General features: G+C 37.1%; 1 protein-coding gene across 5 annotated transcripts in view; it reads left to right on the top strand.

Annotated features, from left to right (window-relative positions):
- The window catches only part of zranb3 (zinc finger, RAN-binding domain containing 3), a 152,869-nt gene that overhangs the window by 75,606 nt on the left and 55,570 nt on the right, over positions 1-21,693 (top strand). For all 5 annotated transcript variants that reach the window (XM_088331362.1, XM_088331360.1, XM_088331363.1 and 2 more), the window contains exons 16-17: positions 4,070-4,174; positions 12,704-12,846. In XM_088331362.1, the coding sequence (XP_088187488.1) occupies positions 4,070-4,174; positions 12,704-12,846 (248 nt within the window). The remainder of the gene's footprint in view (positions 1-4,069; positions 4,175-12,703; positions 12,847-21,693) is intronic.

Below are 21,693 nucleotides of genomic sequence, written 5' to 3'. Positions count from 1 at the left end.
GTCCTGATAAGTATTGTATTTAAATCGCCTTTGGTAAGTTGGTTGAAAGTGTGCCTTCTAACCCGGTACACCTTATATACCACAGAGTACTGCAGAAAAGATTAGTGATGCATAAAGCAGAACCTTTTTGACCCAAAGAGACATAAAAGCAAAATATTTTATTGTTTTTTTTTTTTTTAAAGTGCCACACCATATATTTTAAGACAATATTCAAGAAAACTCCCTAACCTGGTCTCCAGAAAAAAAGCATTTTTTTTATTTCACTCTGAGACATTTGATGATTTGATCAAATTAATGAAATTATAATAATGTCGTAGCCTTTTGTCTCATATCATTATAAATATACCGCAGTAAGATTAGAGTGGCAAGGCTCATTTTTACCATTTTCAAATCACAAAATACTGCAAGCGAGATGGATACGACATTTAGAGAGAAGCAAGTGCTTGCGCTATGTGTGTATAGCTCCGGCCGTTCCTATCAAGCCATAGGTTCCCGACTCTTGGCATACAGTAATTATAGTTTTGCGGTACAATACAAGGTTATACGGCATACCATTTTTGTGCAATGATTGATCGGTTGATAAACATCATTGACCAAAATCCCAAAACATTGTATGCAACAGGAATCAAACCCGAGTAGTGGCGGTTAGAACGTTGACTCTTGTCACATTATCGGACTATTTTTACCCTCCGTGCCTGACAGACTGATTTGCAAAGTGCATTCTGATAGGTTAAACAATCTCTCCACTTCCTCACAAACGAATGTTAGAGCTCGGAGAAGACAAAGTCTTTTAATAAAATACTTTACAAGCTGTATACATGTATACATATTAAACTGCAACGTTATTGATGAACTGGTGAAGAAGTGGAATCAGAATGCTGAACAAAATGCACTAGGCAAATGAGTAAAAATAATGTTATAATGAGATATGCTCTAATGCCTTTTTACATGTCGTCTGTACCACTTGTTCAATATTGGTAGAGTGTCTGCGCTCTCACTGCTACTACTGTGGTTTGGTTCCTGTTGCATACAATGCTTTGCAATTTGGTTTGCAACACTGATGAACTAATCAAAATAAGTAAGTGTATAACAGCCCAACGGGTACAAAAACTAACTCTAGTCTCAATTTCATGCACTTTATGTATAAGAAATATGTAACAAGATACTATTTTTGTGGTGCACTTTATATTCCAGGGAACCTTATAGTGTGGAAAATACAGTAATAAAATGAGGAGAAAAATAAAAATAAAGTTGTTAATGATTATTATTGATAAAAATATGCAATCTATTGTTCACAATTAGGTAATTAGTAATCATGAATGAATATTTTTTTTATTACCTTAATATCAATTTTAGTTTTTGAAAGGCAGTGGCTGCCCGTGTATTTTACAAGAATTCCAGTCCTTGCAAGTGTCACAAGATGAATGGATGGAACAAGGAAAGACTAGTAGTGTGGAATTCTGGTCAAACATTTTCAGCAAGCCTGTTGCTCAATTCACTAAATACTTTACTGGCAATGGATGTGTTCTGTTCTTCCCTTCATACATGTTCCCCTATTTTGGAGTAAACAATTGCAAATTAAAAAAAACAGTATTCAATTTTGGTATGTATTGACTTTCGGGGCATTATTTTTAAATGTTGAACTATGTTGGACAAGCTTTTATTTTAAATCACTGAAATCTTAATGTGTCTCTTCTGCTGCACAAATGAGCTACACTAAATGCATTTGCTTGCCGTTTTTTGGGCAACACGAATAGCTTAATGGTCAGAGTGCAAATCGAAGGGACAGTGTTCATTTTCTATCCACCGAATTACAAATCCTGTTTGCTGCCGCTGCACAATTCCCTTAACAGGCTCTGTCATTTATTTCCCCATAATCTGAATAAATACACAAGTCACTGTCACTAAGAAGGAACACATATTTGTGCTGATTCGAAGCCGAATTCCATATAGTGTGTTATTAACCTCTTTAGCTTTATCGCTTCTTCTGCCTGCTGCTCTGCTTGCTTCCCCATCTTCACGTCTTAACTCAAGTGGCTCTTGGCCCTTAACTCCACTTTGCATCCTCTGTTTTGTACAATGCTCATGATGCTTGACGAAAGCTCTCCTTCCTGAAGCCTCTTCCATGTTAGGTTCACAATGAGGATACACTGAATTTTAGAGAAGGTACTCAGAAAGCAGAAATACTGCGTGGGATAGATGTGCACATTTTAATTTCCAGAAGATTGACTGTTTTGTTTTGTTTTTCTTCAATATTTTGCAGTTACTAGGAGATCATTATCAAAGTGAGCACGCGGCTGCACTCCAGCTCTCTTAACTCATTAGTTTTAATTTATGCGCACTGTCTCAAGTGAAGTATTTTCTTCAAAGCAGTCTACATCTGTTTGAATTAGATGAGTAAGAAAACTGATGTTATTTACTGTATCAACCAACAAAGTATTGTCAATTAAACTGAAAATGACTTAAACTGGCGCTGTACTTACGGCCATGAATGAATAGAACAGCAGTCTTTATCATCAATTACAATGTAGGATACATTGTTTATAGGATATACAGAGACACATCGCTACTTCACGCTACGGTTATCGCTGGTTCACTACATCGCGTATTTTATCCTGCATTGTGATCTGCATTCTGATTGGTTCAACAAACAAATATGCTTTCTACCGCCAACTTAGTTGGACCTCTCCTCCCACTAAACCTGCTCAGGAGCCACATTTGGGTCTTTGGCACCTAGTGGCTCCATGGCACTTTTAAAAAAAAATGTTTAATTTCTCTAGGACAGAACCATAAGGTAAAGTTGTGCAAAAAAACAGCAAAATTATTTTTGAATTATAATTTAGATAGATAGATAGATAGATAGATACTTTGTTCATCCCCGAAGGGAAATTCACATTTCCAGCAGCATCCCTGAGCTTAGAACAATCGAGAACAATCGAAAATAACACGGGAGCTGCTGGAGTGGCTGCCATTCGTGACGGCGCCGGAAGAAAAGATTCAATTTGAATCATGTACAAACAAACAAACAATTGAATCATGTACAAACAAACAAACAAACAAAATATTCATGTTTCAATAAGTGGAGTGTTAATAAAATGGGGGGAAAATAATTTCTGATACTGATATAACCAGGTAAAACTAATTTTAAGTTACCTGTCCAAATGAATGTTGTGCCATCTCACCTTTCCCACTCTCTCTCCTCTCACCTTTCCCACTCTCTCTCCTGCAGTTGACTTGCTGCTGCTCGCTCCTGAAACTAATACTTACCTCTTTGTGTATGATGCATTAATGGTGCCACTTATGCCAGACGTATAGTCTTTTCTGTTATGCTGCTATGAAGTTTTAATGGTACCATGCTGCCCTTTTAAATGTTATTTTTTTTTGTAAAAAACAATACAGGTTACTTATACAAGCCTTAAACATACTTATTTAAACCATAAACATACAAAATATAGCACTGAAGTAACTTAGGAACAAATTCAACTTATGAACGAGCATCTGGAATCTAACTCGTTCGTGGGTCATTTGACAGTGCAGACGTTTATGGTAAAATAAATGTTCATTAGGGAACAGTTATTTTATTTGTAAGAAAAATACTTAAACCTGTAAATTCGGTTTGTTCTTGAATAATAAAGATTTTTACTTCACGGATTTTCACGTTTCGCAGTGGATTCTTTCCCCCTTTAACAGTAATAACCCGAGGGATTATTGTTTAGTTAATAGACCGGTCCAAATAGTTCAGTGACACTAGCAGCAACATAATGCAACAGTACGAATAAAGAAATAAAACATGAATACATTTTTTATACATAGTCAAGATTTATGTATAAAAATTGTCACAGTCTTGTGTACTAGTTTAGGGCGTTGATGGCTCTGGGAAAGGACCTGTTAATAGAATGAATAAGATATGGGTGAGTTGTTATCTGGTTTTAGCACTCACCACACATAGCTCTGGTTTTGTCCTTAGTAATAGAAATTGAAACTACTGGAGAAGGATTGTAATTATTACTATAGTAACCAATCCTTCCGCTTAAAGCAAAATTTTTGTGTCCGTCTTCTCATCTGTTAGGACGCTGCTCCGTTGAACTTGAGCTTCATCCCCCTGGACATTAAACTAACCAACTGGGACGACTTGCCCGAGGACTTCAGCCTGCACAAAGAAAATCGAATACAGGTCTGCCCTGCCAGTAAGGGTGCATGTATGTGTGTGTGTGCTTTCTTTAATATCAAAACCTTGATGTTTCGTTTCAGTCAAAGCACCTTCAAAAGGACTCGCATTTTCAAACCCGCACACAATACTTTTTGAAAATATCAGTCTCACAGGGTTTATATTAGTGCTTGAAACCCTTGAAAATGCTTGAATATTAATGTTGAGATTTTAAGGACTGAAAAGTTCTTGAAATGTGGGTGAAGTGCTTGTATAGGCTTGAAAATGTTGCCATGCTTCTCAACAAGTCTACCTAAAAATGATGCTGACATTGCTCCTGGTGGCTTTGCTTTGCTATTGCATTTCTTCCCTCTTGATTAACACCACCTGGTATTAGTTTGTAAGACAATGTCTTATAAAGCATTAACCCCCTCTATAGGTCACACCCAAGAGAACAGGTGCATGCTACACCTACTGTGAGCAGGGCATGGATTAGGCATCGATTATGGACATTTATTAGGGGTCCTGCAATAAATAAGTTAGCGCTTTCCAGTGGTAAATTGAAGAACTTTCTTCAACTCAAAATGTAAGCTCCATATTACTGTCATTTTACCCAACCCCTATATGGGAAGAGATTTGTTTCAGAACCATGTTTACACGTTTTGTTCAGATCCACAAATATATTCACGATTTATTCCAAATCCAAAAAATCAAATCTCTTGATAAATGCACACGCAAGATTAAAAATCGCTTATGTAAATCGCTCCACAAAATACATGATTCACACCGGAGTTTTTCTTTTAACGGTACTGAGTAAAGTCGAAAATTGGCCTCCAAAGTCCTTAACCTATGTTTGAATATTGCAAATGAAAAAGGTGTACGAACCCTGGTCTTGTCAAACCGCTGATTCAAACTTCTGCTTGAACTGACTAACCCCCACTAAAGATTCAGGAAATTGGGTCATTTGTATGCAGAAATCAAGTGTTAGGCCAGCGGTTTTGGAATGGGGGTACGTATAGCACTGCAGGTACTCGGGATATTTATATATATATATATATATATATATATATACTGGACTGTCTCAGAAAATTAGAATATTGTGATAAAGTTCTTTATTTTCTGTAATGCAATTAAAAAAACAAAAATGCCATACATTCTGGATTCATTACACATCAACTGAACTATTTCAAGCCTTTTATTATTTTAATATTGCTGAATTTGGCTTACAGCTTAAGAAAACTCAAAAATCCTATCTCAAAATATTAGAATATCATGAAAAAGTATACAAGTAGGCTATTCAACTAATCACCTGAATCATCTAATTAACTCGAAACACCTTGCGAGGGTTTCCTGAGCCTTAAAAACACTCAGCTTGGTTCAGTAAACTAAATCACTGCTGATCTGACTGCTGTCCAGAGGACCATCATTGATACCCTCGATCAGGAGGGTAAGACACAAAAAGAAATTTCTCAAAGAGCAGGCTGTTCACAGAGTGCAGTTTCAAAGCATATCCACAAAAAGTCTGTTGGAAGGGAAAAATGTGGCCGGAAACGCTGCACAACCAAGAGAGATGACCGCAGCCTTAACAAAATTGTGAAGAAGAGCCGCTTGCAGAATTTGAGGGAGCTTCAAAGACAGTGGGCTGAAGCTGGAGTCCAGGTATCAAAAGCCACAGTTCACAGACTTGTCCGGGAAATGGGCTACAATAGCCGTATTCCCATGGTCAAGCCACTTCTGAACTCAAGACAACGGAAGAAGCGTCTGACTTGGGCTATGGAGAAGAAGCACTGGACAGTTGCAGAGTGGTCCAAAGTCCTCTTTTCAGACGAAAGCAAGTTTTGCATTTCATTTGGAAGTCAAGGCGCCAGAGTCTGGAGAAAGGCTGGAGAAGAGCAAAATCCAAGTTGCTTGAAATCCAGTGTGAAGTTCCCACAGTCAGCAATGGTTTGGGGAGCCATGTCAGCTGCTGGTGTTGGTCCACTGTGTTTCATCAAGTCCAGAGTAAATGCAACTGTGTACCAAGAGATTTTAGAGCACTACATGCTTCCATCTGCTGAAAAGCTCTATGGAGATGAGGATTTCATTTTCCAGCATGATCTGGCACCTGCCCACAGTGCCAAAACCACCAGTAACTGGTGCACTGACCATGGCATCACTGTCCTTGATTGGCCTGCTAATTCCCCTGACCTGAACCCCATCGAGAATTTGTGGGGTATAGTTAAGAAGAAGATGAAAGACACCAGACCTACAAATGCAAATGAGCTGAAGGCCGCTATCGAAGCATCCTGGGCATCAATAACACCTCAGCAATGCCACAGGCTGATTGCCTCCATGCCACGCCGGATTGATGCAGTAATCCGTGCAAAAGGATTCCCAACCAAGTACTGAGTGCATCAATGGACATTTTCAAATGTTTGATTTAGTTTTGCTGTTATAAAATTATTTTTTTACTTGGTCTGAGGAAGTATTCTAATATTTTGAGATAGGATTTTTGAGTTTTTTTCAGCTGTAAGCCAAAATCAGCAATATTCAAATAATAAAAGGCTTGAAATAGTTCAGTTGATGTGTAATGAATCCAGAATGTATGACATTTTTGTTTTTTTAATTGCATTACAGAAAATAAAGAACTTTATCACAATATTCTAATTTTCTGAGACAGTCCAGTATATATACATACATACAGAGAGAGAGAGAGAGAGAGAGAGAGAGAGAGAGAGAGAGAGAGAGAGAGAGAGAGAGAGAGAGAGAGAGAGAGAGAGAGAGAGAGAGAGAGAGAGAGAGAGAGAGAGAGAGAGAGAGAGAGAGAGAGAGAGAGAGAGAGAGAGAGAGAGAGAGAGAGAGAGAGAGAGAGAGAGAGAGAGAGAGAATATACACTGTATGTATATATTTGTATTTTCAAATAATTAAGAGTGCATTTTAAAGACACTTTGTTTCAACGGAGCAAGCCACTCACCATATTTGTTTACACATTAATTATTCAAACAGGTTACGAGTTGTTTAAGCCAAGTTTTGGTCGTTTTTGTGGAGAATGCTTAGGTGTTCTGTCGCAGTTGAATGTAGTGACAGTATAACAAAGGGAAAGCAGCCCAGAAGAGGCTAACTGGCAAAAGAGCTAACAGAGGGCTAACTGGGAGTAATCAACAAAAGTTTCCGCAGCCTCAGCGGAAAAATGTGAGACTAAAACTACGCTGTGAGAAGCCAGGCTAACAGGCAACCGACAGCTACTGTTACAAACGTGAACCCAGCCAGAAATAAACCAATGAACACGGCAGGCTAGCCAGCGGCTAACGGGGCCTAACCAGGACCAAACAAAACAGGAAGCTTTTGTCAGCCCAGACACTAACGGGGAGCTAGCCAAACAATTATACCAACCCTGACACAAGCAGAAAAAGACTTAAACCAAAAGTTACAATCGCCTACCGAAAAGGAGGCAAAAGTAAACAAGGAACTTACGATGTAATGGTGGCAAGTACACTCACCCAACAAAACCTTTGGAGGCTGAAACACGCAACTCAGACAAAACGGTCACAAGAAACCCAGTGACAGGGTTTTCATAGTTCCAATTCCTCCGAGCAGAAATTGGCGTTATGCCATCGACGTCTGTTTCTGAGCTGCCTCACATGTTGTGTTAACAGAATTCACCATGTTGTGTTCCTTGAATTATATCACAGCTCGATAGGACAAGAGTTAGATCGGTCAACTTTGAGACAAAATTTCTTGAGTCACCTGGCATATGGAATATTTTGCAACATGTCTGCATAAGAGTATTTGTCCCTAATTGAAAAAATGTGGACCTTTTTAATATCTTTAAGTGGTGTATTTGAATAAGAACTGCACAGGACTAAAAAATCTAACCAACTGGCAACTCTGCTTGCAATAATGAGAAAATAACACAATATTATGGCTCAGTATGGACACCAGTTTTGACCCCTGCGGGTTCTCGAGGCACCAAGGTTGGAAAAATTGCTGGGCAGGGGGTTGACAATGTAAAGAAAGTGAGAAAGGCTCTGCTCGCGTCAGGAGGCAGGCAAGGGAGAGAATGCAGTTTTATGAGGTTCATTATGGGAAGACGGATGATCGCCTCAAACGACCCCGCGCACACCTAGCAGCTCCTGCTGAATCCAGCAACTTGCCTTTGCAGTAGCAGTGAAGCTGACACACTTTCCAGCTATCACCGTGTTCATGTCCATTTGTAAAGCCAAAGTGTGAGCTGCACCCATCATTTACACCCTGCTTTGCTCTGGCTGACCACTGAGATCAATACTGAGTGTTTTGTGGCGGAGGCAGAACCTAGCATTGCATTAACTCACCCACGGCCTGTTTAGGAGCAAAATAATTTCATGCTACATTTCATAGAAGTTGTTTTTTAAATGATCTAACATTATGAAATGCATTTGATAACATCTAGGGTGATTAAAAAAATTGTTGCTTTCTTCATACCTAGAATCAAGTTATAGAATAGAATAGAATAGAATAGAATATACCTTTATTGTCATTGTTACAAAATGGGTTAACATATTGTGACAACGAAATTGGGCATGACACTCCAGTTTTACACATTCACAGTGAGGTTTACACAAGCAATGTCGGCATGTGGGATGTTACATACAGTGTTGTCGTGATACCGTTGGTATCGTAAGGGTTGTGCAATATTGCATTTGGTGCAAAGTCATCATAGTGCAAAAAATAGTCAGCATATGCATTGGTGCAAACATAGACAACATAGTGCAGAAAAAAGGAAATGGTCAGACATTGTGCAAGGTGAGCAGTAAACGTAGTGCAGTCGACATGTGCAAGAACATAGACATTAGTACCATTATATTCGTATGAGGTAGTGTTGGCACAAGTTTTCAGGTTTTTTGTGCTGTGTCTGTTTTGAGCAGTATATCAAATAAACTCTTCAAAAATACTTAATTAGTTTATTCTGTAACTTTTTCAGTATGGCATTTGATAGCATCAATATAAGCCAAAAATAACTCATGTGCAATTTTAAACTTTGTAGCTGTAGGGTCATAAGTACTGCTGCAGAGTAAAACGTAAGGGCCAGTGACTCATTCTTTGAGAAATGCAAGCCTTCTTGAGCTGCACATCAATTTCACTTTAAATCTATCCTTGTATGTCTCCAGCATGTGATCTGCTTTTAAGATTGGTAACTGTAAATCCAAATCCACCTCTAAGTGCTAATATTTACAAAATCATGTGAGTAAACAAGAAATAGGATTTTTCGCATTGGAGAAAAACAAAAGTTTATTTTGCAAATCACATAGGTTTATTTTTATTTGTCAGTATTGTTCGTCTGGTTCAGTTAATGGCCTTAACGGCATGTTCTGCTTTGTTGTGTCTTTCTTTAAGGCTCTTCCTAATGAGTTTAGTTTGGGTTCCTCTTCTAATTTATACCACCCATTTGTGGAAAATAGCTATGGCCTTGGGCATTTAAAATGATCAAGCCTGCAAAATGGTTTGAAGTTCTTTCTTGAACTTGAACTTCTTTTGATTGTGGTCTTTGATGTTTCATTTTTTTGACATTTTGTAACCTATGTCACCTGAGCATTGCTGTATCAAAATTGTGGTTGTTATTACTTAGCTCATAACGAAATATGGTGTAGCTGTTCATTTTTCACACATTCGCGTGAGTTTGGACCCACAATTTTTTTATCCAACAGAAACTATCAACTTAAAAATGGCGGCAATTACTTTACAGCAATGATTAAAAACAACCAGGATTTAACATTTCTCAATGAGGAATTAGAGTGTTTTCATCACCATTGGGCGCAACGGACCATACGGCTCATGAAATTGAGACTCGAATTAGAATTAGAATTGTCTTTATTGTCATTGATATCAACATTGTGAAACATTCTATGCAACGAGATTAGACTGGTACTCAAGGGTACACATATAAGTCTTCGGAAATTTTTCGGAAGATCGCGGAGGCAGGAAAACACGTGTGTTGAAGTGAACGATTCGACGAAAGAAAATAAACAAAAGAATACTCCTAGGAAGAAAAGGACTTATCTGCCAAAATGGACTAAATTATATTCCTGGTTACACTATGAGGAGGATGATAATGGATTGGACCTTGAGAAGGCATTACAAATGTGGCAGGACAGCAAACCACGAAGAATATATGAACTGCAAAATCAGAAGTGATAACTTGCTTTGTATTACCAATTAACTGTGATGATTAAAACTGCATGAATATATAGATTAATATTTCAGCAATATTATTTTGTATATGTACAATATTGTGAACTGAAAAAGTTGAAGCGATAACTGCTTTGTATTACCAATTAACTGTGATGATTAAAACTGCATGAATATATAGATTAATATTTCAGCAATATTATTTTGTATATGTACAATATTGTGAACTGAAAAAGTTGAAGTGATAACTGCTTTGTATTACCAATTAACTGTGATGATTTAAACTGAATGAAAATATAGATTAATATAATTATTTCAGCAATATTATTTGGTATAATGTACAATATTGTTGTGAACTGAAAAATCTTGAAGTGATAAGTGATTTGTATTACCAATAAACTGTGTTGATTAAAACTGAATATATGGATTCATATTATATATTTGTCGCCGATTTACAATTTCAATCCCGATAACACTAAATTTTAGGGACCCATAGATCTCTGTTGGGACCCATAGATTTTTTAGCATGCGACCCATCACTTTTCAGAGGTAAAATGAACACTGCAACAGGGTGCTTAGAAAAACTGGCCTAAGTTGTCACATGTTATATATATATATATATATATATATATATATATATATATATATATATATATATATATATATATATATATATATATATATATATTTATATAATTCGTACAGTGAAAAAAATACAAAGTATTTGAACACCCTGCTATTTTTGCTATTTCTCCCTTTCTCACTTAGGAATCAGGGAGGGTTCTGAAATTTTAATTGTAGGTGCATGTCCACTGTGAAATAGATGAACTAAATAGAAAAATCTAAAAATCACGATGCGTGATTTTTTTTAACTACACTGATTTGCATAGTGCATTCTGATAGGTTAAACAGTTTCTCCACTTCTTCCCCCGTGTGTCAATAACGCTTCGGTTTACTATGTACATGTAGTTGTATAATATTTTTTAGAAATACCCTATTCTCCAACATTCTTTGGTAAAGAAGTTGAGAAACTGTTTGACCTATCAATGCAAATCAGTGTTCCCTGAATAAAATTGTGTAATGATATAAAATCGAATGCTTTGTCGTATGTAATTTGTACCACTGGTCGTCTAGTCGCTAAGTGTCTGAGCTCACATAGCCACTACTACTCAGGTTTGATTCCTGTAGCGTGTGTTTTCCAATTTAAGACAGTGATGTGAATCGATTTGATCGATCATTGCAAAATCATTGCTTTAATTTGGCATTACAGTAAAACCTTGTATAGCAAGTCATAACTAGAATTCTATCTATCTATCTATCTATCTATCTACCTTGGTCATATCCCTCAAGAGGGGTGACCGACAGCAAGACACACACATACAATAACAAAGAAAATAAAAGGGAAATAAATAGCAAAAAAAAAATAAAAAAAATTTTTTGGACCATGGCCAACCCAATTGCCCAAACACCCAAACAAGTTAGGCACCTCGGCACCCAAGTTGGTCATTCTTTCGTCCCTCCAGATGAAATGGGACACCAGAAAGCGACCATGTCACTCGAGTCAGGGTGACACGACACACTCTTTTGTTCAACAGCAGGGCCCGACAGCTTTCACTGGTTTACCCCTGCCGCATCATACGGGTGCCCAGCCCATCCTTCAGAATGCGTCCACAATCCCACTATCCTTTACAACACCTCTCCACTCCTTTCTATCACAAACAAGAGCTCTAGCTTCCATTATATTTAGACCTCTTTCCTGCAGTACACTCATAACACCATCCATCCACGTCAATCGCGGCCTTCCTCTTGGTCTCCTTCCATTGACTTCCGCTCTGTAGATCCTCTTCAACATTCGCTCCTCATCCATCCTCTCCATGTGTCCAAACCAACCGAGTACTATAACTACCATACTAGATAAACACCATAACTAGAATTACTGTATGCATTTTCAATCCTATCTGCCGTATTCTACGGTATAAAAGGCGCCTCGGGTTAGAAGGCGCAATTTCAAATTTCTGGTCAAATTGATGGTTTTAGATGTGCCTTGTAGTCCAAAATCATGGTAATCCATTCATGCTAAGAAAATTTGATTTGAATGCCCTCTTTGGCAGGGATTAAATACTCCTTGGAGTATAGAATGCATTTTTTGCATGGGTTTGCTTTTATTTTTATTTTAGATTTGCAAAGAAAGCCTGGCCTGCTCTGATGTATTGGCATCACTGTGCCGACGTCTTTTTTATTTAGGTTTGATATGATTCCCTGGAAAGTAATTTCCATCTCAATTTGAAAGGCGTTTTGTTGCTCATCTCTGAGAAACACTCAAGAATCACTCAGATTTCCAAAAATGTACTATTTTTATTGCCAACTGTCACCCTCGTCTTAATCAGAAAAAAATCAACATTCTCCCTGCAGGTGTTACGCTTCGTTCAGGAATGGAATAGCTTGGCAGCCATGAAGCAAAAACTTCTTCGACGTAGCCGTCTCCTCTACCACAGCCCTACGATCGGCTTGCAGAAAATGGTCACCGCCCAGCAAACTCACAACAGCACCAAGAGGTCAGACACAATCTGAAAATGTGATCTGAAATGAGGAAATTCATTTTTGAAAATAAATGATTCTTCATGACCACAGTGTTGGGAGTTTAGGAGCCTTTTATAAAGCCTAGATTGAGTACAACGCAAACGCTAGTGAGTAAGCGTAGGGTGGGCGATTGGCGGGGTTTGATTCTGGGAATTTTAGTATCGATCCGATCCAAGTAAATACATGATCGTATCGGTCGATGCCAATACTTTTTGTTTGTACTGTCATGATCATTGAATAATTGAACCCTACTCCTTGAGTTAGTTTATATTTAGGGTAAACAAGGCACAAATATTTTAGGCACAAGAAATGTTTCATTTTTTATTAAATACCCAAAATTCAAACTTTAACAAGAAATATTAAATATATTTCTATTTCAACTGTTTCAGAACAAAAGCCAAGCGAGTCAAATAAAAACCATCCACCCATCCATCCCCTGCGCCGTTTATCCTCACTAGTGTCGCGGGGTAAAACGTACCAATGTAACAAAATCCAAATATAATAATGTCAATTATACCTTCCGTTGTACAATATTTTGAAAATAAAGTCGCAAATGGTGTTAACAATGCAATCAAAAATCCTTAAGTAGAATAAAAAAAATTCAAAAACTGTTACAGCGCAAATGTCAAGAGAGTCATACTAAAAAAAAAATCAATGTAATGAACAAGCCCTTTTGGCTCTGTTGCCATAGTAACAGGTGATTTACAGGTTTTTGTTTAGGAACATTAACATGTTTATATGTTTGGTTGAAGCTCGTTGCTTTCTGTAGGGTGAAACTTTTTTCATGTGCTTATGTAAATCTGCCACAGTAGCAGACCACTTTACAACACAAACGACACTTGCCATCGTCCTTTTCTGTTGTTGGAAATAAAGACTTAGCTGTGCCTCTGTTCTAGTTAGCTTCTGAGAAGTGTACATGTGTAGATTTGGCCCTTTCTTCTGCCTGGCAGGCCAGATGCAGCTGCAGGCCAGGTAGGGAGAGATGCTCAAAACGTGCCTGTAAGCTATCTGAAAGTCATAAACTTAGAGACTGACCGTTGGCACTGGGTGAGAGAGGAGGAATGTGCTAACTACATTTAGAAGTGCCCTTTGAGGAAATAGGTGGGGGTGTAAATTTAGTATAGATCCGATCCAAGTACTTGCTTAGTATCGAAAATAGCGATATCTGGATCCATCTGCCCACCCATACAGGTGAGTTACAATGGTAAATGGTCTGCATTTATATAGCGCTTTTCAAGTCACTTAAGACCTCCCAAAGCGCTTTACATTGTGCCTTACACTTACCAAAAGCAACTCCTGCCATCTAATGGGGATTTATCATATTGAAATTATTCCTAAAAGCTTGATACTTACTGATGAACAGACCCAAACTTATTAACAAAAATCAAGACCAAAGTACCAAACAAACAAGTGGGCACAAAAGCACACAACCTGAATGTCCAAAAAAGAAACTAGAAAACCCATTAACAACATTCAAACGAGAAACAACGACTGAAAATGGAAAATACAAGGAATAATGTAACAAACTGACAACCAGACCAACAAAGCGTGGAAGTAAAAATGACACTAGGTAGGTATAGTGGGAGGTATGCCAGACCCTAAAAAAATACATCAAATACCAGGGATAACCAAAAAAAAAAAGTACAATACAATGAAAAATAAATTTGGGAAAAAGGATTAAGATTAGACATTGAAGATGTATTAGACAAAAAATGACAAGAATGAAAAAAAATACATAAATCAGAGGGTGGCAAAAAAATGATCATCATAAACTAAATTTTGGGAAAAATAAGCAAATTAAAGATTAAATTTCCAAAAATAGTAAAATAAAAAGAATAATAGTGAATTAAAAAAAAGAGATAATTAAAAAAAATTTTTATAAGAAATATAATGAGTACAAAAAGTCCAAATATTACAATACGATCCTAAATAAATAAATAAATAAATAAATCCAAAACGAAATAATGAGAAAATTCATAAAATAAAATAATACAACAACATCAAATAAAAGGTAGTCACAAAAAACAAAACTGAAAAAAATTGAAAATATGCTTTAAATAAAGTAATGCAATACAAATAATAAAACCTGCTTCAAATAAAAGTGATTAAAAATAATACCGGAATAAAAAGCTAAAAGTGAAAAAGAAAAAAATGAATGAAATGAAATACAAATACTTAAATGACAATACTATATAAAGCTAAAAAAAATGCAGATTATAAAATTGACATCAAACATACTGTACAAATAAATAAATAATTTAATTAAAGTTAGAACTAAAAAATATAATGGAAGGACTCAATGATAAGAATAATCATTTAAAAATGATAAAAAAATCATCAAATATATGGTGGTCACACAAGATAAAAACATGAGAATAGTGACAAAGATATTTTATAAAAAAAATATAAAGAATTGAGTTATCTTTATTGGAATTGCTAACAACAAGGTGAAACATTGTATGCATCAAAATTAGACATGACACTCTTGGATGAACACAAAATAAAGACTTAAAAGAGAAGATTAAGACAAAAGACTATCAGAATGAATAGTCCGAAAATATTCCAAAAAGATTTTTTGTTAAGACCTGCTGCATCAGAAAAAGCAGAACATGAGATCTGGATTGTGTGTGTTTTTAAGAGTTTCAGTCAACCGAGGCTAGGATTTGTGTTTGCATGCATATTTTTGTCTTTTCATGAACACAAACACACAATCACAGGTGTTTTGGACGAAACTTACAATTACTTGAGCATTTTGTGTGTCCAGGCTTTTTCAAGAGGATGCGTGAACTTAATCAAAGTATAAGTAGGCTGCAATTGGCCCGACTTGATTTGATAGTTGTTTGATGTATTCGTTAATCAGAACCAATCAGTCTCCGGCTCAGTTGCCGCGGGGCAATCACCTCTCACCTTTGCACCCCAGAGGTGCGCCGCTTTCAGCAACTAAAAACGTAATGCATTTTGCCCGGCTCACCAACACTGTTTATGCTTTCATCATTTGCCACATGTACAGTCAAGACAATTTTAATTGAGTTTGCTTTAGGTTGGAGCACACTTTGTACTAAAATGACTGCAAACGTTGTCACGTAATAGATTGGATCGTTAACTGTTTAATTTGTTGGCATTTGTATATGGTGGAACTGTTAAGACACCATCGTGCATTTATAAGAAAGCGAGTCCAGCACATAACGTTATTCGTTGCTTCTCCTAGGCAAGGTGTGTTTTTTTTAACACAGGGTCTTTATCCCAGGCGAGAATCGTCTACACCAAAATGCCTTTGGAAAAGGCAGCGCTATTAAGTGTCATAGTTAAGATATAATAATTTGATGTCTAAATATTAGCTCAGAAAATCTGACCTGTTTCAAAATATTGGCATCAATACTTGATCAATACTCGAGCAAAAGAGATTAAAATCTTTGCTTTCTCTATGAAATTAAAAGTAATGTTTCTCTATGAAAATGTAAATAAAACATGTGGTGTTCCCTGTCATTACACTGTTGACTTGTGTTCATAAATCGCCATAGAAATTATGATTTATTTTGATTTTTGTGCAAATGTCAAACAGGGCCTTTCATGAGTAAAACGCAGCAGTATCCTCTTCTCTCTCTTTTGATACCAAATCAATGCACCCATCCTTGGGCCTCAGCAACAAAACACAAATAATATCTCTAAGAGTTATTCAAAATATTTTCTGCAGAAGTCAGAAAACGCTTATTAATAACGGCGATTTTGTTATTAAAAAGTGTCAATGACAAGGTTGCATTCTCGGCGGTATATTGACACTTCATTGTTGAAATTAGGGCTGTAGCGAGAGGTTTGAGCGAGATTATTATGCTGCCCCTTTAAGCCAGGCTGAGCTTGCGCTCTAACACAGGCAACACGGGAGGGAGGAAAGGGGAAATGTAGCGACGCAGTTGAAATGTAATATTTCATCCACACATTTTTACAACATTGGAAAGTGTGAAAGGTTTTGTGTCATGTTTGTCCCCCTACAGAAACCATAATGAAAGAAAAATAAATTTCCACCCCAATATTTTGTAAACATTTTTGAAAAATAACCAGGGAGCCACTCGGCAGTTTTAAAGAGCCACGACTCCGGAGAACAAAAAAAAAATGAGTTTGTATTATTTTTTGATATTTTCTGCAGGCCACTGAAAATAGATTTAACACCACAAAAAAATTAATCAACGGTAGAATCAAACTGACTAGGCTTGACTAAACTATCTGAGTCAAAATGCTATTTTGTTTTCACATCTTACAAGAAACCGATAATCTCCTAAACGATTGCAGTTTATTACAAAAAAAGACAACCAAACTTTACCCAGCTAACTTGGGTAAACATTGTGAGAGCCAATTGTGTTGTAAGTCAATCATTCTGACTTCAAACGAGCTGTTGATCGTCATTGTATCCATATTAAGCAAACTTGTCTCTCCCCACAAAACAGCTACCATTTGAATTATTATTAACACAAACTTGCTGTTTTAGCAGGTTTTCTTCATCAAATGTAGTGAAATGAACCAGGTCAGGTTTGAGTCCCGTTACTGCTGCATTTAGTCACCCGGCAAGTCCGCACTAAACGTCTGACTGTGGCTCATGGTTCCCTTATGATGCGACTCACTAGCACGACGACGGCTAATGGCTCACAACTAGCGCAGGGCAATATAATTGCAGAAATTTCTCGCAACTGGAATTTCGTTTTTGGTAATTTAGATAATTGATGTAACGATATTTCAAATCCACCCTTAATGATGATACTTAGTGTTTGCTGTTAACTATCATCAAAGTAATGATGTAGATATCACTTAAGGGAACACTTTTTAAATTTCCATAAGATGTGGTCTTTTTTTGCACAAAACTTAAATGATGAATTTCTATTATATGTACAAGATGTGAAAGACCACATTTGATGGCATTTTTGAAATACTGGCGATGCTTATCTTCTCTGTATTGTTCCAAATTTAATAAATGCGAAGCCGAAGCAGCGCATTATACGCATGGTTTGGGCCAAAATATATTTGTCAAAGTCCCATCTACAGTTTACAGTCACGGTGTTAAGCCAACAGAACCTGTTTTGGCTGTATGTCTATCTGGAATTGTGTATTTGGAAGCCAATTATACGAAGTATTTTCACTGTTGAGACACTTAATGATGAAAACCCACAGAACAAACCTTAAACACCCAAAAATGCCTGCCAAGCACCGTCTGTGCCAAACGTAAATGCATCTGTATCCTTGTTTTCAGTATTTTGTGACATTTTTTTTTTAAATAAAAGAACACTTCTTTCACCTTGTTTTTAAACCATTATTTACGACAAAAATGACAGTGAAATTGAGCTTCACGATCCTAAGTAACTGCCAGAGAGGGACACATTTTGTGTGGTATATTTGGGGAATGGGACACAGGCTCTGGCATTATTATTTAATATATTTTATAAACTCATTAAATCTCACAGACTAGATAAAGTTTGGAGAGTTATGTTGGATTTTGTCTTCTAAAATATATGAAGGCTCTCAAAAAATAAAGATTTTGCTTTTATGGATCTTTGAGTCAAAAAGCGTTCCAGGCCGGTGCTTTAAAGGATCATGTGAAAGTTACAACAATCAGCAATACTTTCTGGTTGTTTCACTTTCACTCAATTTTTCAAAAATCTAGCGTTGACCGGCAGTGTTACGGTTTTACAGTCAGCATCACTCACAGGATGGTTGTTTTTTGGTGTCTCGGGCCCTCTGTATTCCCTCTGTGTTCCACTGGTCATCTGCTGTTAATACTTTTTATATACTCAAAATCAAAAAACAGCAGAACTCAACCGTCGCAGAGAGTGGCGGGGCCATCGATCAAAGGTTCATTCAGCGGGTGGTGAAGCAGCTCATTAGCTTGCTTTTGCACACCTGAGCTCCGTCTGGTGCTTTGCGGGTTTGCCCTAAGGAACTAGCATCCGTTGGCCAGCGGCAAAAACATTTTGCTAGTAAAAAGGAGCGCCTGCTGCTGACAAACTCCTTTAGGCAACTCATTGCTGTTTGGTTCAGCTCTCGCAAAATCGGGTTTGCAAGTCGATGCATAAGAAGAGGTTCAGCAAACTGTTACGTTCTCGCCCTAAAGTTCTTCCGTGCTTGTTTTGCACATATCGTATTATTTTGGTGAGCTCTGGCTTTTGAAGAAAAGGAGCAATCTGTTAGATGACTTTACACCATCAGTCTACAGTTTTTTGGAGCAGCTTTTCCCATGGGTGCGCCTCCCTCTGTATTCTACCCCTACCATCCATTTTGATTAATAACTTCTGCATTTTCTTCTCCAACCCAGCTGGAGACCTGGTGAAAAAACAAATCATTTCATTACAAATGTACAGTGGTACTTATTCATACAAGCTTAATTCGTTTAAGGATCGTGCTCGGAGCTCGAATTGCTGGTGCCAGCCAATTTTTGCCATTTTTACTTATTTCTGTAGCTACAGTATGTCACAAAAGTGTGTACACTCTTCACGTTTCTGCAGGGATTTTATTATCGTGTTTCGTAAAACAACACTAAAGAAACATCCTTTTGACTCAATGAAAGGTAGTCTGAGTCGAACTATGATGGTAGTGTAAATTTATTTTAACCCTCAAACTCAAAATGTAGCGGTCAATAATTAAAACCCTCTGCAACAAGAGTGAGTACACCCTACAGTGATTTCTGAAGTGTATGCTCTGATTACTTCTAAGCTGTTCCCCCACCTCTTCAATCTCACAGCACTCCTTCCTCTATATTTTTTGAATAGCATTTGAATGTAACGCTTTGCACGTTCACTCGGCTTCTTTGGGCATCCAACACAAGCCCTGTGAAGCGCATCCTAAGTTTTTAAAACTGGCCACCGTACTACAGCGCAAGAGGATAACTGTCTATGTATTTGTTTTGCCCATAGTTTTTTTTGGATCATTTCAAACTGTCTACTCTACAACAATATTTATGATAGAAAAAATAAAAACACCAACCTCATATTGCCTATTTGGGCTCTAATCTGGATGGTCTCAGTCACTGGTAGCGAGCAACAACGTAATCGTAGAGTGCTAATATTGTTGCGGTATTTTTCATAGCCTGTCTTGCTGTGAGTAAATATGTGCCATGATGTGATTGTAAGGTTTGTTATGGCTTAATACGGACGATTTGCAATCATTAAGGAGAGCAATTGGCGGTGGTTGTGTGGGATCTAAACCTCTATTACTTTGGTTCATTCCGCCCACATGTGAAATAAAAAGTCTGAGTTAGGATCAGAGTGACACTTATTAGCTTCTTGCAAGAAGGACACCGGCCAAATGTGTGCTAGTCACCATTTGTTCCTCCTTTTTATGCAGTTTCAGTCGTTAGAGTGCAAAACAGGATATGACGAGAAAATCAATCATTGAAGATAGTTGAATCGTGAGCTTAAACACAATGAATAATGGTGACCTTCACACAGCGTGCTAAACAGGATATGACTTGAAAGGAAACCAGCCTCTCTCAGACAATTTTATCAGTATATATCTGTTTGAGAACAACCCAGCTCATTTAAATTCAAGCACAGATGGCCGGATGCTGTTTTGCTTTCTTGAGGATCAACATCAATCATTGAAGTTAGGAATATATGTTTGTGACATAGGGTTCTACCAGCAGAAGTGTAGTGAGACCATACATTGTTCTCATGAGTTAAATATAAGATCACATCACCCTCAACTAATCTGAATTGATAACATAACAAAACACACATTTATAGTTTAATTTACCCTACAGTTAATGTATAGGATGAAGGGACTGTTGATTTTACATAAACACTTATTGTACACTTACTGTAACTTTAAATAAACTTTCACACAAAAATGTTTTCACTGCATAAATGTTTTGTTTTTTGCCTGTAGTAGTTTGCATGTGCAAACTGGATGATGGTGGCAGCTAGTGGTCTCTAGTGGTATCGTGTGGGACTGTTAATTAACTGGATTTACCAACGTATAGCGAGCAAACTTTTTGTTGTTTGGAGGTACTCTTTTAAAGAGGTAACACTGTGTTTTATATACAGTATACAGTTATTTATTTATTCCTTTTTTATTCTGCCTCCACTCATTGTTGGACTTAAGTGTTAGCCCTCCCAGAATTTATTTCTGAGGTGGCAGTCCAAGCAATAATGCTGATCAAACATGGCTGTCAAAACAAATGTTTGCAGAGTACAACATGATTTATTGATTCACTCCACTGCCTAATCCCCCGTGGAATAAATACACCACCCCATAGATAATCCCCATTTGATTTTCTTAGTTCTCTTGTCTATGCACCATGGATATTTTTAGTGAGCATTGATGTATTTTCATACATTTGATGTCATTTAGAGCAGTTTTGCATTAAAACTTTTATTGTAGGTGGCAGTGATGTCAAGTGCACCATGGGAGAGACTTCAGAGGAGAGTTTCTTGAACACTAACTGCTCAACCATCGTAAACAAAATCTCAGCGCTGCAAACTTTAACAGAAATGACAAACATTGATAAATGAATAGCGTTCTCACAATGTCAGTCAAAGTCAGTTTGCTGGCGGAACGAATGTTTGACAATTGGCCAGCAATCAGCAGATGGATGGAAACATTCTTCATATTTCTTCTCACATATATGATATTAATGATGATCATAGATTTCCTAGTTGTTCTGTTTTTCGCCCTGTTGATGTAAAAGAAAACAAATCATTGCATCAATTAAATCAGTCGAAAATGACAAAACCTTTATAATTATCCGGCATGTCAAACATACAGCGCACAGGCCGTTGTAAATTTTTGATATAAGTCATGGGGTTTTTTTTTTTTTTTTTTGGGGATAAATAAAAATCAAA

This window comes from Urocampus carinirostris, chromosome 3 (assembly GCF_059441175.1).
Source record: "Urocampus carinirostris isolate Australia breed hairy pipefish chromosome 3, RoL_Ucar_1.0, whole genome shotgun sequence".
Classification (NCBI taxonomy): domain Eukaryota; kingdom Metazoa; phylum Chordata; class Actinopteri; order Syngnathiformes; family Syngnathidae; genus Urocampus; species Urocampus carinirostris.
This window is presented reverse-complemented; position numbering and strand designations above follow the sequence as displayed.